The sequence below is a fragment of the Colobus angolensis genome, unplaced genomic scaffold (genome assembly GCF_000951035.1).
Source record: "Colobus angolensis palliatus isolate OR3802 unplaced genomic scaffold, Cang.pa_1.0 Scaffold58, whole genome shotgun sequence".
Classification (NCBI taxonomy): Eukaryota; Metazoa; Chordata; class Mammalia; order Primates; family Cercopithecidae; genus Colobus; species Colobus angolensis.
In genome coordinates, this window is record NW_012119376.1 from 8,609,416 (window position 1) to 8,636,155 (window position 26,740).

The 26,740-nt window shown below is 38.0% G+C and overlaps 1 protein-coding gene across 1 annotated transcript in view; it reads left to right on the top strand.

The window, feature by feature from the left end:
- Positions 1-26,740, top strand: part of MAP3K5 (mitogen-activated protein kinase kinase kinase 5) — a 242,708-nt gene that overhangs the window by 129,394 nt on the left and 86,574 nt on the right. Inside the window, exons 9-12 of the mRNA XM_011962087.1 lie at positions 9,566-9,725; positions 12,505-12,658; positions 17,786-17,893; positions 26,269-26,318. Of these exons, the coding sequence (XP_011817477.1) occupies positions 9,566-9,725; positions 12,505-12,658; positions 17,786-17,893; positions 26,269-26,318 (472 nt within the window). The remainder of the gene's footprint in view (positions 1-9,565; positions 9,726-12,504; positions 12,659-17,785; positions 17,894-26,268; positions 26,319-26,740) is intronic.

Sequence of the window (26,740 nt, forward strand, 5' to 3'; positions counted from 1 at the left end):
CTGCTATTTCTTTTATCTGTTTCTCAAGCACACCCATCTCTATGATTTCACTGGTGTTGGGGGAAGAGCCTCCCAAAGCACCAGGAGCAACAGGTTAAGCAAATGGTCTTTGAATCATAGCCATCGACAGAATGTGCTTTTGTTCCTTTTATCTGTAGACATTAGCTCATCTGCTGCCTTTCCCTGGGGATTTAAAGAAGTTAGGGCTCTTAGTGAACAAATTTCGAGTGATTTTCTTGGTTTTGGCTTTGCTCACATTTTTTAAAGATTCTAGATACTGGAATCCTGTCTATGGGAATCATATTTTGCTCCGTTGGGTGTCTAACCACCTCCTTTCAGAGAACCTTTCCAACTCTTTTAGGAGTTACTACAGACATAGAAATATTCAGTCTTATTTTTCATAGGGAAAAAATAACACGTTCAGCTTAGTGAAGCTATGAATTGTAGAAAAATTTTTTTCTTCAAAATTAAGAAAAAAATTTATTTTTAGAGACCGGGTCTCACTGTAACCCAGGCAAGAGTGCAGTGGTGCGATCATAGCTCACTGCAGCCTCGAATTCTTGAGCTCAAGCGATCCTCCCACTTTGGCCTCCTAAGAAGCTGGAACTGTAGGCGTGCACTGACACACCTGGCTAATTAAAAAAAATTTTTTTTTATAGCGACGTGGCCACACTGTGTTGCCCAGGTTGGTCTTGAACTCCTGGCTTCAAGCAGTTCTGCCGCAGCCTCCCAAAGTACTGGTATTACAGGTGTCAGCCACCGCACCTGGCCCACTTTAACTGGAGAATTTCTTTTTACTTTTCTTAAAGAGAAATGAATCCTAGACTTAAAAAAAAACATTATTTCGGAAGAGCTCATGTCTATATGTAATGTTCTGGAGAATCTCTGAAGCTAACTAAAGTCAGAATGTTTATTTGTTTATGTTTTTAAATGCCCAGACTAAAAGAATGATAAAATATTTATTACTGTGGGATAGCAGTGGTATTAAAGGCAGAAAGGTCTGTTTGAAATAATTCTTTTTTTGTTGTTTTCTTTTGAGACAGAGTCTCACTCTGCTGCTCAGGGCACAATGGCACAATCACAGCTCACTGCAGCCTTGACCCCCAAGACTTAGGTGATCCTCCCACCTCAGCCTCCCGGGTAGCTAAGGCTACAGGCATGTACCTCCACACCCGGATAATTTTTTCGTATTTTTCATAAAGATGAGGTTTTACCATGTTGCCCAGGCTGGCTTCGATTGTGCTTTCCTAGTGCTTTTTTCAAAAACCTGTGCTATTTTATTTATTTATTTATTTTTAAGGCTGGGTCTCACTCTGTCACTCAGGCCAGAGTGCGCTGGCATGATCATGGCTCCCTGCAGTCTCAACCTCCTGAGTTCAAGAGATCCTTCCACCTGGGTCTCCCAAGGTGCTAGGATTGCAGGTGTGAGCCACCTTGCCCAGCCTGAAATTACTCTTTTGATTGGTTCAATGAAATCAGAGAAGGTACATTGCAATTTGTGCTTTTCAGAAATTATGATTATAAGAAAATTTTGTGTCTAAGACTAAATTAAAAACTCTGTGCTAGCCAAAACCCCTATATCAGTGTTCTAAAAATATTTTTATTGCTCTTTTGTTGGTATTTTTCATTGTTTTTATTGATATACAATAGATAGGTATTTTTTCAGAATGTATGTTCTATTTTGATACAGTCATACATTTATTGTTCTGTTCTTTAACTCAAGGTGAGGTTTTGTTGAAGCCTCTAAATTATTGCAGGAATTGACAGTGATTTGCATATGTAGGCAGAGCAATGACAATGGTTTGAAAATGTACTTATTCTAAATTTCATTTTGAAGGTAAATACTTATTAAGATGGTCAGAACTCTGAGGTTTGAGGAAGTGTGATTAATATGTAAAAGAAACATGTTAATTTTTTTCAGGAAGAACTCACTTGTAATACACATTGAACAAACATTTGAAAACATATAAAGTTAGTTTAAAATTTTAGAAATTGCATAACATATACAGACTTAAAATATGGCTTAACAGTGAATTTTTAGCTATCATGAGAACTGTTTTAGGCTTCTAAAATACTGTGATATGCGTTCTAAATTGTATTGTCCTTCAATAATGAAAACATAGTTAAAGCTCAAATTATGCTAATCCACATAGATTGAGCTAAAGTTAATTTTTATAAGGTAAGAGGATTAAATGGATTTTCAAGGAAAGACAGGTTGGCTAAATAAATTGGTAGTTTAGTATAATAATGATGTTAATTGAGAGTATATAATAAAAATGAGACAACATACTTGGCATATTTTAAAGATACGTATAGTTTCATTCTTTCTTTAAGTGCTCCAATCAGCTTTTCCAGTAATTTATATCTCCCATTCCTCCTGTTAGCCTCTGCAAACATACAAATTATTCTGAATTACTGAGTTCTTATAATAATCAGACTTTTACTTATGAAATCCCTTATTTAGATGCTTTTTGAAATTTTGATTTATTTATAAAGGGTAAACAATTAAAAATTAAGATGAGCACTCAATATGAAGCTAAATGTATTATCTTAAGATCTCAAATGTAACACAGAAGTGATTCTTAACTGTCATGCTCTGTTGCCCAAAGACTCTTAATTCTAGTTGTGTGTTTGTTTGTGATTATGACTAATTGCTTCATGGATCTGTGTTTTACTTTTCCAGTTTTTGAAGAATCATTGATACTTAGGCTATTTAGAGCTAGGATTTAAAAACACAGAGCCATATCCTACATCTTCTTCCTGTTTTCACCTTCACAAGCCTTAAAAATAATATTCAAACTTTAGCTAAATACAAGATGATGCTTCCATCTTCTGTGGCATTTTCCCACTGTGAGACATTTTATGGGTGAGAGTCAGACTTAGAGGTTTGAGTCTCCAACAGTAGTGATGATATAGTAAAAGAACACTATGTTTGGAATTCAGACAAACCACTATTTAAATATCATTTTCAGTAAGTGTTAAAAAATATTGAATATAAAATATATATTACTGTACATAAAAATCCATGAGTCAATAGAGATAATCAAGGAAAAATAATCAAAACAAAATCTGTCACCAACCACTGAAAAACTCCTTTGTCACTTATGGAAGTGACCAACTTTTCAGAAAATTAGAAGTTATAAGGAAAGAAGTAAGTACATTTCCTTCCTCTTTCAGAAATACTGTAGTTCATCTCATTGACGAAATATAGCTCTTCTTAGGCTGGGCATGTGGCTCACACCTGTCATCCCAGCACTTTGGGAGACCAAGAAGGGTGGATCACCTGAGGTCAGGAGTTCGAGACCAGCCTGATTAACATGGTGAATCCCTGTCTCTACTAAAATTACAAAATTAGCTGGGTGTGGTGGCACACTTCTGTAATTCCACCTACTTGGGAGACTGAGGCAAAAGAATCTCTTGAACCCGGGAGATGGAAGTTGCAGTGAGCCAAGATTGTGCCACTGCACTCCAGCCTGGGCGACAAGAGCGAAACTCCATCTCAAAAAAAACAAAAAAACAAAAACAAAAAAACCGCTCTTCTTGAGGTGTACTACATAGTAAATATATTCTTCTTCCAGAGAATGTATTCTTCAAAAGTACGCTATTATAGTTAACAAAGTAATGATAAAGCTGATAATGAGAGTGATGTTGAAATAATTGATTCTGGCAAGGATCATCAATTAGAACTAAAAAACATTAAATTGAAATGCTTACTTAAAAAAATTTCGTTTTACCCCTTTTACATGATACCAAAAACTGACTCATAGATAACTTGTCAGTCACAAAGGAACAAATGTACCTGTAGAATGGAGGGACCCAGCTGTCAGTGACCCATCCTTGTATCACTAATAATAGGGTGGCCAGACATGTGCCCTTACGACTTTATTATGATGACTATGAAGTGTACAGCAGTTCTTCTTTTTGGTTTTTTAACTTTTATTTTTTGAGACAGAGTCTCACTCTGTCTCCCAGGCTGGAGTGCAGAGGTGCGATCTTGGCTCACTGCAACCTCCACCTGCTAGGTTCAAGCGATTCTCATGCTGCAGCCTCCTAAGTAGCTGGGATTACAGGTGCGTGCCACCATGCCCATGTATTTTTAGTAGAGACAGGGTTTTGCCATGTTGGCCAAGCCGATCTTGAACTCGTGGCCTCAAGTGATCTGCTCACCTCAGCCTCCCAAAGTGCTGGAATGACAGGTGTGAGCCACCGCACCCAGCCGAGTGTACAGCAACTCCTGTGAAATATTCTCACCAAAAATGTTTAACTTGAATCTTAAGATCTAAAGTTGGCTTAATAGGAATCACAAGCTCTAGAGAAATAAGTTAAATAATCTCAAGAAGTTACATCAGACAGATCAGAATGTGAGAACACTAGAGCGGCAGTCCCCAACCTTTTTAGCAATAGGGACTGGTTTTGTAGAAGACAGTTTTTCCATGGACCAGGGGCAAGGGGTGGTTCAGGGATGATTCAGGTGCATTACATTTATTGTGCACTTTATTTCTATTATTACATTTTAATATACAATGAAATAATTATACAACTCTCCGTAATGTAGAATCAGTGGGAGCCCTGAGCTTGTTTCCCTGCAACTAGACGGTCCCATCTGGGGCCAATGGGAGACAGTAACAGATCATCGGCATTAGGTTCTTGTAAGGAGCGCACAACCTACATCCCTCACACACGCAGTTCACAATAGTGTTCACGCTCCTATGAGAATCTGATGCTGTCGCTGATCTGACAGGAGGTGGAGCTCAGGCAGTAACAAGAGCAATGGGGAATGGCTGTAAATACAGATGAAGAAGTCTTTTGCTCAGTTGCCTGCTACTCACCTCCTGTGTGTGGCCCCGTTCCTAACAGGCCACAGACCAGTACCTGTTCGTGGCCCTGGGATTGGGGACCTTGCACTATAGCACTCCTTGTCTTTTCAAAAAGTCAGGGTCATAAAAAAATGTGTAGAGGGATTGGTTAGATTAAAAGAGATTTAGAGGCCGGATGCGGTGGCTCATGCCTGTAATCCCAGCACTTTGGGAAGCCAACGTGGGCCTCACTTGAGGTCTGGAGTTAGAGATTAGCCTGCCCAACATGATGAAACCCCATCTCTACTAAAAAAATACAAAAATTAGCCGGGCATGGTGGTTCACACCTGTAATTCCAGCTACTTGGGAGACTGAGACTCGCCTGAACCTGGGAGGTGGAGGTTGCAGTGAGCAGAGATTGCGCCACTGCACTCCAGCCTGGGCAATACAGTGAGATTCTTTCTCAAAAAAAAAAAAAAGAGAGAGAGAGACAGATTTAGAGACATAAAAACTAAATGCAATTGATGTTCCTTGACTGGATTCTGGTTTGGAAAAACAAAAACTGTAAGAGACATTTGGGAGTCAATCCAAGAATCTGAATCAGGACTAGATGGTAGATAATACCAGTGAGTTGTTTTTGTTAGGTGCAATAATGGAATAGGATATGGAGGAAAATTTTTTAGGTATATGCTGTAATATTTCAGAGTGGAATGTCATGATATCTACAATTTAATTTGAAATGGCTCAGCAAAAATATTCAGGGAGATGAAGCAATAGCAAAATGTTAATGATTGTTGAAAATACGGTCATTCATTGTTGTTTTTTAATTTTGATGTATGTTTGAGATTCTTCATAATGGAAAATTAAAAAGGATCTAATCTCCACCACTTATGAGGTATATGGCTTTAGACATGTTGCCAAACCTCTCCGTTTTATTTTTCCTTACCACAAAAGGGAGATAATTTCTAACTCATTGTGGTGGTGTATAGATTCAGAGAGTTAACATTTTCAGTACACACAGTGCTAGGCATCTGAGTGTTCAGTAAAGTCTGCCATTTTCCACTAAAACAGCCTTAAACATAATAACAGCTGCAAGGTGATAAGACTATGATAAAAACTAAACTATTAAAAAATCCTCAGTGTAAGTCAACCAATTTTAATGACAACTTTGTCAGCATTTAAATTGCATAAATATGCAACTGAATCAAATAAATGGTGAACTGGTTGTTAACACAGAAATGACATATTGCTCATTGCTTACAAATTCAACCAAAATATTTTTAAATAGAGAAAAGTATTGATCTGGAAGGACTTGGTTAAAAAGGTACAACTGAACATCACAAATTGTGCTTTACTAATTTTTCCCTATGAATGAAGAGCCTAAAAATATTGTAGTCTGGAACCAAGTATAACAGTACTCCTGAAATTCTATCCTATGGAAAAAAATCCTAAATACAAAACAAATTTTATGCACTAAGATGTTTATTTCTATATTCTGTGTGGGTGTGACAGAGAAAGAGAGAGGAAGAGAGAGAGAGAGAAAAAGGGAGAGAGAGAGAGGGAGAGAGAAAGGAAGAGAGAGAAAGGGAGAGAGAGAGAGGGAGTGAGAAAGGAAGAGAGAGAGAAAGGGAGAGAGAGAGAGGGAGAGAGAAAGGAAGAGAGAGAAAGAGAACAGACTTCTAAATGTAAAAAATTAGAACCATGTTCTTAACTCCATACTTAAAAGATTAATCTCTTCATGTAGAAACAAGTTTGTGCAAAGAGCATAAATGCTCATTCACAAAAGAAATACAAACATGAAAAGAGAGCCAGTCTCAGTGGTTAAAAAAGACAATGTTCCTTTTTTTCCTCTGTCAGATTGGTAAAGATGAATGCACGTGATAGTCTTCCCTCACTGGGAAGGCTGTGGGTAAGAGCTTATTGTCAGATGCCTCCAGTGAAAGTATAAATTGGTACAGCATTTTCTAAGGGCAATTTGGCAAAAATATATCAGCACTAAAAATGGGCATGTCTTCTGTCCCTAACAAATCCACGTTTAGAACTTTATTATAAAGAAATAATTGAGCAAATATGCAAAGCTGTGTGTGCAAGAATGTAAAGTAGTAAAAATGGCCACCCATCTGCATTTGGGTAAATAAATTGTGATACGTCCATATGCTAAAATACTAATTGCCATCAAAAATATACATTTTATCCAAATGCTGACTGGGTGTCACGATCATGTGATAAATGTATGGCAAGGCCAAAACCAAATATCACCACCACAAAATGAACTTCTGAGGTTCAAGAGTGCATCTGAAATTTTATTTTAAAACAATTACTGGGTTCAGGCCTGTAATTCCAGAACTTTGGGAGGCCAAGGCGAGAGGATGGCTTGAGCCCAGGAGTTCGAGACGAGCCTGGCCCACAGAGTGAGACCCTGTCTCTCCAAAAAAAAAAAAAAAGTAAAAACTACAAAGAAATTTAAAAATTAGCCAGTTGTGGTACCATCTGTTTTCTCAGCTAGCAGGTCTAAGGCAGGAGGATCACTTGAGCCCAGAAGTTTGACTGGCATGGCAAAACCTTGTTTTTCCAGAAAAAAAACCCAAAAATTAGCTAGACGTGGTGGCTCATGCCTGTAGTCCCAGCTACCTGGGAGGCTGAAGTGGAAGGATCACTTGAGCCCAGAAATTGAAGGCTACAGTGAGCAGTGATCATGCCAGTGCACTCCAGCCTGGGCGACAGAGTGAGACCTTGTCTCAAAAACAGCAGCAGCACAATTATGTCCAGATAGAAGACCGTGGATGTTGTCCTATGCGTGTGTAATTTTTTTTCATCTCATGAAACAGCAGTGGCAAAGCTGTTCTCTCTTTACCCTCACAGAATATGAAGAATTCCCAAATGGACATTTTCCCTGAAATACTTGTGGTTTGAGTGGAATTATATGATAAAAAGTAATATGAAAAATTTTAAAAGTTATTTTGTTTCATTCACAGATAATTTTCAAAAAGGTAAAATCATGACTCTCCTCAAATATAAAATGGACACATATAAAATCATGACCCTCAGTGAATATAAAATATTTTACTTAACTCAACTAATATGGAAACTAGTAAGATGGAATGTCCAGTTCAAAAAAACATTTCTATTCATAGACAACAAAGAAATGTTAAGATATCTGAGTTTGATTAGGAAAAAAGCTGTTTTATGTCCACAGGCCATAAATCTTAGGGATTCATCCATTCCACTCTACAGAAATTTGCATCTCTACTGGACAAAAATCTGCAGGTTAGCAAGTAAACTTCGGTACGCCTGAGGCCTTTAATAAGTGGTACAAAATGAGATGAACTAGCTTCACTTGCCCAAGACAGTCCTTGAGTGGCCTTATCCTCCCATATGATATGGAAATGATACGTCCTACCTTTTTGCCTTATTCCTAAATCTCAGATAATTTTCCCAACCATTTAATATGGTGGATGTTAGTGGCACCAAACAGTGCTACAAGGACATATTCTTTTTAAGCAAACAAATACTTATAAAATGCAAAAATAATACAAGACACAGTAGAATTGAAAATATATGATGAAACATTAAGAACGTAGAAGGGCCAAAACAGTGTTGAAAAAGAACAAAGTTGGAGTATTTATATTACTGGATTTCAGGACTTTTAAGACAGTGACATAACAAGACAGCATTATCTGTCAGTCTATTTCCTTTTTTTTCTGTTTTTTCTTTTTTTTTTAGATTTTTAAATATTTTTTCGTGAGACAGAATCTTGCTGTGTTGCCCAGGCTGGTCTAGTGCCCCTGGGCTCAAGCAGTCCTCCCACCTCGGCCCTCCAAAGTGCTGAGGTTACAGGTGTGAGCCACCACGTCCAGCATATTTCCTTATTTCTTTTATGTTTTAGGTATGTAACTTTTTGTGTCTAAAATTATTATAGCATTTTACTCTTGCAAAATATATATACTGTATACAGTCATACTTCAACTGATAGAATTTCAGCATAAAAAAGGTGAGATTTCCCTTTTAAGTTATTTAAGAATTCACGTTATAAAAAGACAAAGAAGAAGGTTACATAACAATGTTTGTATTATTGCCTTTTAATTTGTGCATATACTGACATATATGCAAATTCTAGATTTATGTACATTAAAGTGACCATAGCAGTTTTCTTTGGGTTTTCAAATTAAAAGTTAATTTTCACTTTCTTCTGTGTACCTTTCTGCTTAGTCTGACTTACTATTGTTTTTTCACCCAAGCTTTTATTGTGATAAAATGTACGTAACAAAAATTTCCATTTGAAAATTTGAAGTGCACACTTCAGTGGCATTAAGAACATTCACACTGTTACGCAGCCAACACCACTATTTACCTCCCGAACTTTTTTTATCTTTTCAAATTAAAACTCTGTACCCCTTAAACTATCACTCCTCATTCCCTTTTTCCCCCAGTCCCTACTAAGCTCTATTCTGCTTTCCATGTTTAGGAATTTGACTGTTATAGGTACCACTTGTGAGTGGAATCACTCAACCTTTGTCTTTTTGTGTCTGGCTTATTTAATTTAGCATGTTTTCCAAGTTCATCTGTGGTGTAATTGTATGTATCAGTGTTCCATTCCTTTTTATGACTTATATTTATGGTGAACTGAAACCACCTTAATAATCAGAAACTTAACAAAGCTGTTTTAATCTGAAGAGAGGAATGAAAGCTTAATTTTACTTTTTAGTGAAAACCTGGTTCTACCTGTCTGGGGTGTGTTTGTAACATTCTACTTCCTGTTTGTATTCTAGGGGTGAAGCTAAGTAGTCTTCTTGGTAAAAAGGGAAACTTGGAGAAACTCCAGAGCTACTGGGAAGTTGGATTTTTTCTGGGGGCCAGTGTCCTAGCCAATGACCACATGAGAGTCATTCAAGCATCTGAAAAGCTTTTTAAACTGAAGACACCAGCGTGGTAATAATTAGCTATTATATGTTGATACAATTATTTTTAATAAACAGCTCCATATTGTTCCCATATTGTATTTACTGAACTGACAATTAGATGATTTTATTTGCTTATAAAATAAAATGCAGAATATAGAGGAAAATTGTGATATTCATAAAATGTATTACACATAAATTCTGATGACTTTGGACATAGGTGATGTCAGCAGGTTCCTGTCTTTGCCTTTCCTGCACATTGACCAACCCACTGACCCAGGTTGGCCAGTGTCACCCATGTGAATCATGCAGAGGTCACACATTTTGCACCTGCAAATATAACTTATGTTTGGGGCCTGAGACCACATTTCCATTACAGCTGTTAGACCTCTACTCCAAGCATATGCCCTTTGTTTCCTCTGTGATCTAATCTCAGTTTTGAAATTCTCATTCTTGATTTTTCTTTTCTTCTTACTTAGGATTCGACTGACACATTTGAGTGTTTCCTATATATGTATGTTTTTCTAATTTCAAATTGTTCTTGGAGTACACCCACATCTCATCATTATCTATGTGGTAATTGGAGAGGTGGAAACAAAATTTCGTCTGCATTCAGGACCATTTTGAAAAACAATGTTGGCTGGGTGTGGTGGCTCACACCTGTAATCCCAGCACTTTGGGAAGCTGAGGTGGACAGATCACTTGAGGTCAGGAGTTTGAGACCAGCCTGGACAACCGGGTGAAACCCCCTCTCTACTAAAAATACAAAAATTAGCTGGGCATGGTCGCAGATGCCTGTAATCCCAGCTACTTGGGAGGCTTAGGCAGGAGAATCACTTGAACCGAGGAGGCGGAAGTTGCAGTGAGCTGAGATCGCGCCACTGCATATCAACCTGGATGACAGGGCGAGACTCTGTCTCAAAAGAAAAAAAAAAAGAAAAAGAAAAAGAAAAAAGGAAAAAGAAAAAGAATTTTTATTAGTATCACATGTAGCAATTAACCATTAGCTATAAAGACTTTAAAAGGCTAACCATGATATAGTGAAAGCCTGTTTCCAGAGCTGCTCAGAGCCCAGGCGGCCGACTTACCTGTTTTTATAACAGAAACCGTGTGAGGAAGAGACCACCATGTTAGACCCTCATGACTTTTTAAAGAATTTTCCTTATGTTCAGGTCTCCTTTAGCCAATCTTCCCCAGGGATCTTTCTAAAGATCACAGTGATCTTTCAAAAATGCACACCTGACACTTTGCCTGCACGGAAATCCTTAAATCAGTATAGTTTAATTGTTCCTCACAGCCTAAGGGATAAAGTCCATCATTTTGTCTTAGCAAACAAGATTTGCCTTTAGCCATTCCAGCCTCAGCTCTTGTCACACCCCTGGGTTTACACCGCTGTCTCTTCATACCACACTGCCGGTTTCATGCATGAGTGTCTGAGCACGTGCTGAGCATGCCTCTCACAATGCACACATTCTCCGGGGAACACTCATCCATCACACCTGCTCATAAAGCTGACCTTGACCTAGACCCCTTCCTTACACCCAAGTCCCTTCTTTAGTGTTTCTGTCATTCTTTAGTTATGCCTCTCTTAGTACTCTCTTAGTGTATGGCTTTTTAAGTTGTCTCTCGGTTTAATCATATCTCCATGGATATTTATTCTTAGTGTTATAACATCTTTTGATATTTATCCCCACAGCACTATGTGCAGCAGTAGGCATTCAGCAAATGATACGAAATAAAGGAACCAATAGATGCATGCATGATATTGAGTCACATTTGCTATTTCTTTACAATGACCATTCTGATGGCAGTATTTTAGGCATCCCGGTTCTGTTAGCAAGAAAACAGGCACTATTCTATGCGATGGTACGCACAGCTGCAAAACAGTGCCTTAAGGTTTACTAACTTAATTTTTATGGAATGTTAACTTCCATATTTATAGTCCATAAAGCGCCTGCATAGCCATTATCACCTATAATTATCCCACTCCTCATTTTTCCTAACTTTTTCTTTTGAGGCACCATCTGTCTTATTAGGTTTGAGGGTATTCGTATAATATATAAGCTGAGTTGCCTCAGAGCTAAATAATGATCTCTTATGAAGTGTCTATTTAGGAAAGCTTCCTCAAAGAAGCATAATTAAAAACAAATGCATTAACTACTTCCTTGAATAGAATATAGGCATTTTAAAATTCATGTTTTAACTACATGTATGGCCCTAGTCCAAGTTACCAAGCCCTCTAAGCTTGTTTCCTCATCTCTAAAATAGGGATAAAATAACCAACGTTATTGAGTTTTTGTGAGATAGAAATGAGATAATGTGTGAAAGCATGGCCAGGCGCGGTGGCTCACACCTGTAATCCCAGCATGTTGGGAGGCCGAGGCAGGCAGATTGAGGTCAGGAGTTCGAGATCAGCCTGGCCAACATGGTGAAAGTCCATCTCTACTAAAAATACAAAACGTAGCCAGGCCTGGTGGTACACGCCTGTGATCCCAGCTACTCAGGAGGCTGAGGCAGGAGAATGGCGTGAACCCGGGAGGCGGAGCTTGCAGTGAGCCAAGATTGCGCGGCTGCACTCCAGTCTGGGTGACAGGGCGAGACTCTTTCTCAACAGAAAAAAAAAAGAAAGAAAGAAAAAAGAAAGTGTGAAAGTACATGATATGTAACAAATAACAAAGAACGTTTGGTGAATCTGAATGCATAACTATTAATGTCATATATAAATTACATTTACAGAATTCGACTGGGATACATGGGAACAGGTGGTTCTAAATTTGTCTGTTATATGTTTTATATCTTTTACTTCTCAGGTACCTCAAGTCTATTGTAGAGACAATTTTGATATATAAGCATTTTGTGAAACTGACCACAGAACAGCCCGTGGCCAAGCAAGAACTTGTGGACTTTTGGATGGATTTCCTGGTCGAGGCCACAAAGACAGATGTTACTGTGGTTAGGTTTCCAGTGAGTACTCTTCCTTTAAATCTAAGTACATTTCTTTATTTAAAGAACATCTTGTACTGTGATTGTAACAGTGCTTGGGGGCTGATTTTTGTGCCCTAAAACTGCAGTCGGCTGGTTAATATCTTTATTTCCTGCACATTGGTTTGCTGTAGCTTACTTTTAAAAATAACTTCTCAAAATCAGAGAAATGAAATCTATTTTTATGTTTTGCCATGGAATTTGGGTAGTTCCTTTTGATAAGTGGTGAAGTGTACTTCCTAAGCAATGCAAAGATTGTCTCTTGGCTTAGCTTCAGGCCAGCCCAATGGATGCTTTTCCTTAATACTGCAGTTGCATTGACATGGTCTTCGGTATTACTTCCCATACTGTGGTGAAAAGTATCAGGCTCACCTGCATTGTTATCCCATCCCCACCACCCATTACCCAATCACTATTTACAATGTTTTAGACCATGGGAAATAATGACTTGCAGTTTCTGGTCTGCAACTCATTTTGACTAGTCTCTAGTGGACTTCAGATACACATATTTAAATATATAACACACACACACACTAAAAAAACACCTGTTGCTCTTCTCAGATGGTGCCATGCCTCTCCTGATAGTTCTTAATATCGTCCAGCATCCAATTCAAGAATTATTGGTAACTTGCTGTATGTACAAATTTCTTTCCACATCAAAGTGATGCCATAAATCTCTTTGAGCTCTCAAATCTCTATCTTCCATACTCAGAGGTGGTGTCAGTTCTCAATTCTTTTTGCAAAATCTGGTTTTCTAGTTCTTGTTGATAGGGATCATCTACTTCACTTAACTAAATCCATTGCTCACATGAGCATGCTTTACTCTTGCTTCCAGATGAAGCCTTGAGCTCAGCAGCGTCTTTAATCGAAAGCCTTTCTAACTGAAACACTTCATTTTCTAGCTTAGATAATGTGTAGCCTAGGAAAATACTTACCTTAGAATGAGCTGGCAGCGTGCCTCTAGCTGCTGCTCTCAGTAGCAGTAAATGTAGTCAAAGAAGAGAATGTAGAATTCAGGTATTTAATTGACAACAGACTTGATCAACTAGAAAATTGGCTATGAAAGGAAACCATTCAAATTAGCCACTTTGAGCCCATTTAGATTATTTTCATATGAATTTGTCTGTCATAAATATAAGTGAATATAAAAAATATTTGACAGTTGTCTGTCATAAATGTAAATAAGTGAATATAAAATATAAATCGGAAAATATTAAGTGAGAAGTTAGGAGAATATAGGTATAAACACCAGTTGAGAGAAGCATCCTTAAGCAAGAAAGGGACTTATAAGTCCCAAAGGAAAATACTCACCAATTTGATTTCACTAAAAAAATGGATATTTTTGTTTGATTAAAAAAAACAAAACAAAAAAAACCCACTGTGAGCATGCCAAATAGAAACTGCTAGGCAGGGAGAAGATGTTTTATAAAACTGTGTAAAATGGTCAATTTGCCTAATATGCAAAAAAATCCTGTATAAAGTGATAAGCAAAATAAAATAAGAAGAGGCCGGGTGTGATGGCTTATGCCTGTAATCCCAGTGCTTTGGGAGGCCGAGGCGGGTGGATCACCTGAGGTTGGGAGACCAGCCTGACCAACATGGAGAAACCCTGTCTCTACTCAAAATACAAAATTAGCCAGCCATGGTGGCACATGCCTGTAATCCCAGCTACTCGGGAGGCTGAGGCAGGAGAATCGCTTGAACCTGGGAGGCAGAGGTTGCGATGAGCCGAGACCATGCCATTGCACTCCAGCCTGGGCAACAAGAGCAAAACTCCATCTCAAATAAATAAATAAATAAAAGAAGAAAAAATTTATATGAAGAGATAATTAACTTCTGGTTAGTCAAGAAAATGCGAATTAACTGAGACACTATTTTTTTTGCCCATTGGACTCAAAGAATTAAAACATTTTACAACAGTTGACACCATTGTGGAGACAAGAGCATTTTTAGAGCCTGCTGGTGGGCATGGGAATTGCTGAATATTCTGGGATTTTATCTGGGAAGGGGATGATATAATTGTGTAAGCGATCCTGTGGACCTCAACTTTATTTGCAACATTTCATTTCTTTAGAAAACATTTTGAAGCAAATATGACAGCATGTTAACACTTAGTTATCTGCGAGTGGTAGGCACATAGGTGTTATCATGCCAACATATTTATGGCATATCTGATTTTTCTCAGCAATCCATTTCCTTCTTGAAACTTTGTGGCTTATTTGGGGTCTTTTTGTGACAAGACTCTAAAATGCAGTGTTTTCCCACTCATCTCTAAATACTACTCCTACATCAGAATTCATAACTCAGGTGCTCAAAATTTCTTTTCCATAGTTTGTTGTTACACAGAGGACAAAACTGTACGATTTTGTAGTTCTTCTTGAGTTTTCCTACAACGACTTCACCTGTGTGAGTTCCAGAAAATGCCAGTCTCCCAAGAAGCTCCAGATTTAATGGAAATTGCTTTAGAATTAACCACTTGATTGTTTTCTTATATTTACATGTATGATGAAGCACTGCAGAAACTGTAAAGATATTGCTTTAAAAAATACTGGAAACCATATAGATGATTTTTAAATCTTAATATACATGATAGCATAGCAGAAAAACAGGACCAGTATTTGGGTAATAAGTTGTAACCACTTCTGGAATTTGCCACCAGTGCTCTCCCTCATAGAGAAATGCAGCCTTTTAGTACTTGCAGGGTGGTCTTGGTCACTGCATTGTCGTGTCCTCAGCATAGCATCTTCCGTGGCTCACACTACAAAGGTTGCAGTAGGTGTTGATTAGGATGATAACATTATCCTTCTTTTGAAATGATCTAATAAAATCCAGGACGGCCTATTTTAGAAAATATTATTTGATTGTTTTTATTTATCTCGATACTGTATTCATTCTCATTTCTCCAAGAATTAACTGTGACTCTGGGCAAAAGAAAGTTGAAAGTTTACTTGGGAAATGATTTGAATGGTACCATCATTTATCACTTTAATTTATTCTTTTTTCTTAGCTCTCCTCTTGATATATTTTCTTTCCTTCTTACATTGAAAAGTTTGGAGACCATCAACTCATTATCTAATGTCAGGAGAGAGGACGGAGACAAGTATGGTACTTCAAAGACCCTGTAGAAATGTAAACATCTGGTTAATATCTATTCTTTGTAGGCCTTGCAGTTTTCCTTTTTGATTCAGATACATTATAATATTAACCTAAAAACAATAAACTAAAAGCAAGAATATATAAACTAATAAGTGAGGTATATCTAGCTTTAAGGCTTTATCAAATTGCCTCCATTCCCTGGTCTGTTTCCCAGCCTTTCTGTGACCTCTGTAATGTGTGCTATGCCTTTCTCACATTTTGTCATTTCAAGGATAGAGCAAAGAGCTCAACAAATATTAAGACAGTGATAGTTACAACCTTGTTTTTATTTCCTGTCTCAAGTTACGGACACATAGTCCAGATTTTATCTGTTAGAAATATTAAGATGACAATAAAGACATAATTTAACAAGAGAGGAGCTGGTGCTTTTCTTTTCTTCTGTTGAATATAATAGTGTACCCACATAATTTGGGAACGGGGTATATTCTCACTTGTCAATGAAGAGAGTTGGATGATGTTTTGGGAAACTCACCTTTTATTCTCTGTTATTTTGATTTCATATACATTGCGATACTCAGATATGAGAGCACCATTTCTGCAAAGTTTAGACGGGAAAATGATTTTTATTATTCATCATTACCGCTCATGTCTCTGTTGATTGGAATTAAGATTTTGATTCACTGGGTGAGTTTGTTCCTTAGTCCGAATATGTTCCCTTATGGGCTCTCACCGTGTGTTTTTTTGTGGTATAGCCCATCTTATTTTCACAGCTAGAGCCTGACTGAGAATTCTTTGAGCCCTTAACATTTTTAATATTCAAAGAGTAAAGAAAAATTGTTTTTTCTACCTCCCTTTCTCTAGTTCCCTGTACCTTAAGTAAACACACTGTTAGGATAAGTTTGGAGTAAAACAAATACGCCCAGATTCTTTTGCCTTCTTTCTGAGAGTTGTTTTACTGTATTATGAATTTGTCATTCCTTATGGATGGTGCCTTCTGAAGGAGTTTTCCTCCACTTTTATTTGGAAAACTTGCTTGATTCAAGATTAGTTCTAAAGGTAATTTGCTTGAGTGTTAAGCAGTAGAGTAGAAAGACTATTCCAGTTTCTCTAATAGTTAAGTATTGACTTTTCTTTTTTTAAACTTTCCTAGTGAAGTCTGCCTAGGAAATTTGGGCCAGGAAGATGCCTTTAAGCATCTATACAAGTAGATAATGAATCGTAGCACCTTTGAAACCAGGGCATGTGTATTATTTTAGTACTATTCACTCCAAATGTGAGATATTAGTAATAATATAATACTTCATGCAGTCCTTTGATGGAGATTCTCAACTCATTTACCACATACCCCTCATAGAGCTTCAAAATAGGAATAAATTTTATTTCTGTTTTTCTCTTACAAGGCTAAATATATCATTATTGAAGATGCCAGTTTCATCTGGAAGACAGTGCAAAAACGTGTTTATTATTTCATATAGCTAAGTTTGTTTCTTTGGTTTATATATAAAACTCAGGAATAACTAAAACCATTTCTAAATTTATTTACATGGGTATGAAAACCATACTACTACATCTGTATGATAAAGTGTGATAGCAGAAAACTAAAATAAGGATGTGACGTTCTATGTATGGACCTTTTCTGTCTTTCTTTGACACGTTTATATTTATAGAAATAGCTTATGTAGTACATGATAAAATAGAAGATTTTTAAAAGTTATCGCTAGTAGATTCCCTGAGGATAGCTGAGTCCATATATGGACTTCAAAAATTTATTTCTAAGTTTATTAGCAATACAAGGTGATGCATTATTGAACCTTATGATAATTGATAAATATTGTAAAATGCTTGAAGGGTTTATAGGAATAACAGCAATCAGAAGTTAAAATGGTTTACTCCAGCAACAGACTCAGAAGCTCATCCAATAATCCTCTATGTTGGTGGTGGGGTGTTACAGCAGCTCTAAGTGGTTTCAATCTTAAGTCACTGATATTAGTTTCTTTGCCTTATCTTTTCAAGGTATTAATATTAGAACCAACCAAAATCTATCAACCTTCTTATTTGTCTATCAACAATGAAGTTGAGGAAAAGACAATCTCTATTTGGCACGTGCTTCCTGATGACAAGGTAAATTGTGCAATTATTAACACAAGAGCATTAGTAACGAAGGACTTTACACCCTTCTAGCATTTACATACTCCAGCAAATGTCTGTGTTAGTTAAGAAGAAATAGCTCAGCTGTGTGTCTGTCTTGGCATAAATGCATTCTGTATTATAAAACTTGTTAAATTTGAATTATGAATTTTCATCAATATTAATAAAATATAATTGAACTATTTGGATTTTCATTATAGATGGCATAACCATCCAAAGCATACTCAGAATTGGAATATTTCTCTTTTGTAAATTCATGCTGTAAGTTATGCACTAAAGAACTAATACTTAAAATGCCTGACATAAAAGATGCATATGTTAATTTTAGGAAGCCTGTCAGAATGATGCCACTTTTAATCTTACACTGGTACCATTACAGTTATCATTACATCTAGCTGTTTTGTTATCTAAGTAGTTGCTAAATCTCAGATTAGCCACTGACTCAGTGTGTGCTGTGCACAAAGTGAGGTGGGCTGCGCGACCACCTATTTTGAGAAGGATCTTAAAACAGTCTCACTTCCGTTCATAGCAGTCATGTGGATAAGCCTTTCCACTTCTATATTCATCAGTTTTAATGCATGTACAAATCATCCTACTATTTTTTAAAAACAGACATTTTCAGGACCTGGCTTCAGTCCACAGGATAAACCAACAGATATGAGAGAAGTCTTGTGGAAAAATCGTTAATTTATTTTCTTTCTCATAACTGTTTCTCAGAATGCCCTTATAATTTTATTTAACCATTATTCATCAACTTACTCATTTAATAAATATTTATTGAGCACTTACTCTGGACAGGCACTACCAGACATGGTGTTAGACCCTAGGGGAAACAGCTGTGTCCAAAATGAGTGAAATTCCTGCCTTCGTGGTGCTTGCTTTCCACTCAGAGAGGGCAATAAACCAATAAATAAATGTATAGGTATATTCAGTGGTGAGAAGGGAAAAATAAAGCCGGAAGTAGAATCAGGAAGTAAATTTGGGAGTATGGGCTTGCAGTTTTTTACATGTGGACTTGAATCAATAGACCTGGATTCAAATCCTACCACTGCCCTTGGGCAACTTGTCTTCTCCAAGCTATGGTGTCCTCATCTATAGAATGAGGTAATAATGTTCACCTCGAAAGGTTGTTGTGAAGGTTAAATGAAATAATTTGGTAGAGTGCATTTCACAGAGCCTGGTATATAATAAATGTTCAATGTCTTAACTACAATAACAACAAAAACAATTATAAATGACTGCAGTGTACATATTATATGGACTGAATCCTAACTTTGAAACCCCAGAGTTTAACCCTGCTTTGCTCTTTAAGTGGCATGGGAGTAATCATTTGGGAGGTTGTTGGTGTTGAACTGGTACACAAACTGGCTCTGCATCAGAATTATCTGCAATACCCTGGATCTCAGGAGACCGACTGAGTTGGAATCCTTTATACTTAGAGTGAAGCTTGGACACATTCATTTTTATGAAGATTTATCCGTGATTCTGATGTGCAGCCATGGTTGATAACAACTTTAATAGGGATGTAAACATACTAAATTACTCAATTGTAGTAGCTCAAGAATTATTACATCCTTGACTTATGGCTAAGCTGGTTCCTGGGGATGGTGCTTTTCAAGATGTGGTTCCCTGGAACACCAGCATTAGAGTCACCCAGGGAGCTGGTTTAATTAAATGGCAGATTCCAGCTGGGCACAGTGGCTCATGCCTATAATCCCAGCAGTTTGGGAGGCTGAGGTGGGCAGATTACTTGAGGTCAGGAGATCGAGATCAGCCTGGCCAACATGGTGAAACCCTATTTCTACTAAAAATACAAAAATTAGCTGGGCATGGTGGCACACACCTGTAATCCCAGCTACTTAGGAGACTGAGGCAGGAGAATTGCTGGAACCTGGGAGGCAAAGGTTGCAGTGAGCCAAGATTGTGCCACTGAACTCTGGCCCAGGTGACAGAGCAAGAGTCTGTCTCAAAAAATAAATAAAATAAAATAAATTGCAGATTCCTAATCTGCATGTCAGACCTACTGAGGACAATTCTATGAGGTAGACTCAGATCTCACATGTGTGAACCACCACCTTAGGAAGTTCAACAGGAAAACAACACAGCATGTCCATAATCTAGCAAGAAGAATGTCCCATGTTCTGATATGTTCAAGTCAGCTGGGACAGATCCTTCCTGGATGTCAATCATGGCCAGGCCCTGTGACCTCTATCAGAGTGGCAAGAAATCACTGGTCCCAGTGCTGTAGTTTCTAGGAAGGGCACTGTCTTGTGTTTAAAATGAATAGATACTAAGCAGCACTCAGAATGCATGTTATTTATATTTTAATTTGTTCTATATTTAGATAAAGTTGGTCATGTTAAGTCTTGTAACTTAGTATTTTAGCAGGCACACTAAATGTTGGCAACGTGAAATTACATAATAAGCTTGGAGAAAACCATCCATTCTTATGTTCTCAACACCGAGTCCATCTAGTAGCACTGAGGAATACTGAGGAGCATCTTTCAGAACTGTGGTCTTTCTCCAATCCCAGTTTGTGAAACACTGTCCTAGCTGACACTTTTACAAGTCAGTTTGGAACTGCCTGCATCTGAATTTTAGAGACACTCTACCAATAGGTTGTGGTAACTTAAGGATCTTCGATCACCCAACAAGCCCCAAATTACACATGCCAATATTTGCCACTATGTGCAGAGTCACAAGCTTGATTCTTTTGCATTAATAGGAGTGTCAATTGTATGGAGAAACACTTGAAAAAGTTACTTGTGATACTAATTTATTCATAACAGAAAACTTCCTTGACAAAGGACTTTGAAGACAGGCTTTCAGCTAAGACATAGCTTCCCATGAGACTCACTTCCATGAGTGAAGTAATAGAGGGAAGACTTTGAAAGAAGTCATTGCCCCAGCACCCCCATCAGCAACATTTCTAACATGTCATTTTAATTATGTTAGAATGCATCACGCTACACCCAAGGAAAGCACTGTTGAGATGATAGTAGAGCAAATCTATCTACCAGCATTCATTTGAGTTCTGTGGACTTTGGGACTGTGCCGGTTCCTGAAGAGGACACTATAGGTTCTTGGTCTGTGGCCTTCAGTGAGGAGGAAGATCAGTGAGGCATGGAGTCCTTCGAGAAGGCTTCCTAAAGGAAGTGGAACCTGTACTTTGGCTGTGCATAGAACTGGAAGAGATAAACGAACACGGGAAGACAAACTGGATTAGAAGAATAAGGCAGAATTCCAACCAAGGCACCAAAGTGAAAGCAAGCATGGGACGTTCAGGGGCCAGGAGAGTCTGACTCGTTCCACAAGGGGAAACGTGTTGAGGGAGGTGGAAGATATGATTGGGTGGACAGGATGACATAAAACTCTACAGTGCTATGTAAGCTAGGAAGAAGAATTTTAAGCATGTGTTGGTAGGAAACAGGACGTCACTCACGTTTCTGAAAATCTGAGAGCTGACATGAAGGCAGAAGAGAATATGAATTATGAACCCAGGGTCAGCATCAAAGTGCATAGGTGTGAAGGTTGACGTTAGCTCTTGCGTGCTTCGTGGCCTAGGCATCCACTTCAACTCCTCATGCTTTAGTTGCCGTATATGTAAAATGAGAATAATAGTACTTCATAGAATTGTTGTGAAGATTAAATGAGAGGATGAATGGAAATCATTTAGCACAGTGCTAAGTGGCTTGGAACAAGTGCTCCATAATGGTTGCTAGTGTAGCTATAAAATTGATCTGGTCTTGACATTTGATTTCTGAAGTCTGAGGCTCTGGAGGGTCACAGAGAAGACTAGTAGAGGAACTAGCTAGATATGAGGCAGGTAGAGATCCTAGAGTGGAATAATACAATTGTGACTGCAAAAGGATGGATGATTTGGAAAGAAAAGTGTATGACTTAATCACGAATTAGGAAGAAGGGTTAAAAAGAGGGAACAGGTATAAGGTGACTCAAGTTTTGATTGCATTGGTAAAGGTGGTAGGATTCTTAGAAGGAAAACCTGAGTTGTAGAGGAATCATGAGGAATTTCATTTTGGACGTGTTTAGTTGAAACTGATGGCAAGACTCCAAGTGGAATCATCCAGTGGCAAAATTGGGAATAATCAATATAACTGTCTATATACATGTTAGTGATATTGCTTTACAGTGCAGTGCAATATTTATATTGTTTTGTATGTATGCAGGTAAATACATACATGTTCTCACAAACTGAGCTACAGTAATCATCCAGTGGAAACTACAAAACTAAGAGAAGTTAGGAGACATGGACATTATGGAGACAGAGCAGGACTGGAGGAGGAGATTTTCAAAGGCTTGATTGAAAAGAGCAAGGTTATCCAAGGACACTTGGAAACAGAGTGAGGCTAAAGGAATTAGCGATTAGCAAGGCCTAGAGAAGGAGTAGAGAGCCAGAAGAATTTGGAAGACAGAAAAAGAACAGAAAGTAAGCCAGAGATTTTTGGAAAATGAGTACTGTTTCCAGCTATTTGTTACTGTTTTCCCCTTCCTAGAGGTTCTTTGCTCAGTCAAGTGAGCCTCGTATTAATTCTCTTATGTTTTGTGACAATTACAGAGACAATTTTTATATTATGCTAAGAAATATTAGGATATATATTAGGATATAAACAAGTGCATGAAATAGGGTTACAAATTTAAGTTGAGTACTGTCCATTTTCCGTTTTCACCATCTTTTGATCAGGAAGAATTATATTTATGTTGTCCTTATTTCCTATCACTTTTAGTGCTAAAAATTCTCCTTGTTCAAAAGTTGAAGCTTTCTTGTATCAGTTTCCATTCTGAATTTATATCAATTTCTTTGCAAACCCTGATTCTAACCATAGTGTATTCATTATCACTACCATTTTCTCAGTTTTTAAAAATAAAAGTGGTAAAATTGGAAGGAGGACAAGCAATAAAAACAAAAAAACTTTATTATTACCATGTTACTTTAAAACAACTGTAACTAACAGAGAAGCAACCAGTTTAATAGGTCTTACGTTAAACTAAACATGGGTTGCTTTTATCATAGAATGTTTAAAATTTTTTCCTAAAATTAGAATAGAGAATGTAGCTTTTCATTTATCATGTTTATTTCTTTAGTCACTCCTTCTCTATTTTTATTCTAAAATATGGAATAAATAGCTCTGTGAGCTAGTATATACTTTATACTGCAACTTTCAAAACTTTAAGCACATTATATACCAATTCCCAATGCCCAGGGACTCTTAGAGAGCTACTCTACCTTCAGGGGTAAAATTAATTGAAATCCCAATCTTTTAACAGTTCTCTCTTGGTTGAATGAATAGTTGCTGCTAAAAAGTAAGTTAGTCATTGAAGAAAGTCTGAATGTGTACAATGAAAGAAAAACTTAGATTGGGGAAGAGAGAAGTTATTTGCAGGACGTTTTAAATGGTTATTTAGAATTTCCCCCCCTTTTAGGGGTTGAAGTTTGGGCACCCTTGGCCTATCTCATGGATTATCAAGCAAAGGCAGGGGCCTAGTGGAAGATTAAGTGCTGATTCTCCTCCCTCACTCCAGCTCCAGCCAGTGGCCACTCACAGAAGGCCCAGGAAATTTATGAGGGAAACATGCTTACCCCAGATTCTAGATTAAGATGATGTGATGCTCTCATCCACCAAGGATGCTTTCTGCTGCAAACTCCCTGCTGAAAGCAGCTTAAATAAATGGTATTTCATATTACAAGAAATTATAGGCTGAGCATGGTGACTCACATCTGTAATCCCGGCACTTTGGGAGGCCAGAGCAGGAGGATTGCTTGAGGCCAGGAGTTCAAGATCAGCCTGAGCAACGTAGCAAGACCCCCATCTCTACAAAGAAAATTTTAAAAATTAACCAGGTTTGGTGATATGTGCCTATAAGTCCCAGCTACTTGGGAGGCTGAGGTAGGAGGATAGCTTGAGCCTGGGAGATCCAGGCTGCAGTGAGCTATGATTACACCACTACACTCCAGCCTGGACAAAAAAAAATAAATTTTGAGGTGGGGTGATTCTGAGGGTAATTTCAGCATCAGAATTCTGAATTCTGGCTTCTCTGCATACTCTTGGTGTTCCTCTCATGTTCTTAAGTAGCTAGCTATTCCAAGACTCACTTCACACAGGCAGCATCCCGGGGAGGAGGGCCAAGCGCTCTCCTTTGTACCATAAGTTGTATCACATGACCATGCTTACACCTATCCCCAGCAAGGCAAATGAACTTGCCATGGCCAATTTAGACTTACCGATTTCACCATTCATAAACATTGCCACCTGAACCTGGGCGAAATTTATTTTTTGTCAGCAGAGGAGAAGGAGGGAATGACAGTTGCTGAGGGAGCCGACAGTGCTTACTACAGTATAACTCCGGCCACTTTCAGTCAATACAGCATTAACTTCCAGCTCCCATTCTAGCCCTAACTGGGGCCTGGGATCTGCAGCTAATCCGTTCCTAGAAAATGGTGCTTGTGCTGATTAAATTAGGTTGAGTGTTGGTTTGCCTGCTGGGGCTAATTATCGCTAGCGCTGCCTTTGGACCCGCTCTGTTCCCTAATTCCCAGACAGGTCCCAGGAGCCTTTAAACTACCTGTTGGCTTTGTAGCTCATCAGCGCCTCCTTGTGGTCGGTCCTTCAGGTAGGTGGGGAGGGAGGCCTCCTTCCACCTTCCATCTCAGGGCTTGGGCTTTATTTACATCACTGAAATGGAACGTTCCCTGGCAGCACTGGCAACTTTTCAGGAACCAAGCATTCTGGAAATACTCCACTCCTTTCCTACGAAACCAGTCCAAAATTTCTACTTAGCTGTTCCCAGAAAAGGATTGATAGAAGATGCATTTTACCAGTGCTGTCTTGTTAGTATTTGCCAGTTGCTGTGTTCAGGGGCGGGTTTGCATACTGCCTCAGCTCTGCACTTGCTTCCCACCTCCTGCTCCTGGACATGGTCTTGGAAAGCAGCTCAGCTGCAGGCTCTGAGGATAAGGCTGCATTGCATGCAAGTAGTGTACAGGTAACAGCTGCAGCTGCTGGGTCATATATATATTTAGAAGTTCACCTGAGGCCAACAGGATTTAGAAGCAACTTTCCAAATTACCAGCTGAAGCTGGAGGCTGCTATTTTAATTTCACTCTCTCTGTACTCTGGTTAAGAGAGCCACCACATGCCATGAGTACCTTTTTATGGTATCTTCCCTCCTAGACTTCATGCAACAAAATTTGCTCTGTGCTCATTCAGGTCACATTCCCGTGACCTGACTGATATGCACTGAAACTAGCTTTTTAGTAAATTCACATCTGACTTGAGAGGATCTATTTTTATTTTAAGTTGCATGGACCTAGCAAAGAATTATGGGCTCTAGATATAAATTGTGGCTTTTGAGTTGCTTTAGCCAAAAGGAGGGTTCTAGGCCACCTCAGAGCCACAAGGCTTTGCCACCCATTTCATTAACCCAGGCCAGACCTCAGCCTCCTGGCAGTGGGTGGGTAAGAACTCCTTTTCCTGGTTGTTTTAAATTTATAGAACTGAATTTCAGTGTCAGTTTATTGCTGTACTGTACTTGCTCAACTTAGACACATGGATAAACTACTTTATTTCTGTAAAAATATTTATGCTATTTTATATTGTCACACATTTTTAAAGGAATTATGATCCATTTTGTAATTAATTTAGGGACATGTGAATTTGATAATAATTTTATCTTAGCTTTAGTAATAAACTCAAGAAATAAATTCCCACATTTTTCTTCACCTTCGCTCTGCAAATCACCCATGTTTATAGTATGACAATCAAATTTTTTATGTTCAAACTTTATTAGCATATGGAATTTTGCATAAATTAGGTAGCGATACCTTGTAGTTATGATGGGCACTACATTCTTGTTCTACTACTTTCTGAAGACATAGAGCCGCCTGTTTAGTTGGAAATCTTAACTAAAGACAATTAAGAAATAGTTATCTTTAAAACCTTGCCGAGATGTTATTCAAATTAATGCTTATCTTTCTCAGAAAAGAAATATTTCTCAACTGTACTAATAGAATTACCTTGATCATTGAGTTTTTTTACTTAAAAATTAACACACAACAGTTATTACTAGAATCAAGTTTTAGAATTTAATGAGACTAATTCTCCTAGGCTCTTTTGGAAGCTGTTTTATTGAAGTACAGGAATTATTAAGTAGAGTAAACATTACCCTTATGACTTGAGAATGAATCGTGCTTTCCATCCAGATAATTCTTCCATGAAAAATAGTGTACCAGGAAAAATGACTGTATATATCACTTTAAAAATAATTAAACAAAATTATTGTTGTTATGTTATTTTCCATTTGGATGACTCTATTTTTTCTTGTTGTTCTAGAAAGGTATACATGAGTGGAATTTTAGTGCCTCTTCTGTCAGGGGAGTGAGGTAAGTTTCCTTGGCACATTTTGTTTACTTGTAAGATATTTTTCTCCACTATTCATGGGCTGGATAGAACTTTTAATCATGATTTTAAAATACAAAGAATGTCAAGAATCATTCAATTGGTGGAAACACCCGACCTTCTTCAGCGTCACTATCTCCAGTAGGAAAAGATTTGCAACAAAATGTTCACTGCTGGTTGAGCTGACTCTGTGCTCGTGACCTACTTAAAATATGGTAACTGTGGGGTAAATGCGAACTGTGGACCAGAATCAAAATGTAGATAACACTCAGCCATGTGGAGTTCCTCTTTAGCGGAGCTGTTGGTTTATATAATAGGATGATTTTCTGTCCTTTTGGTATACCAGGAACTCATCTCCCCTTGCATGGGTCCAAAGCACACATGCCATCTACCAGAATGTATCCTG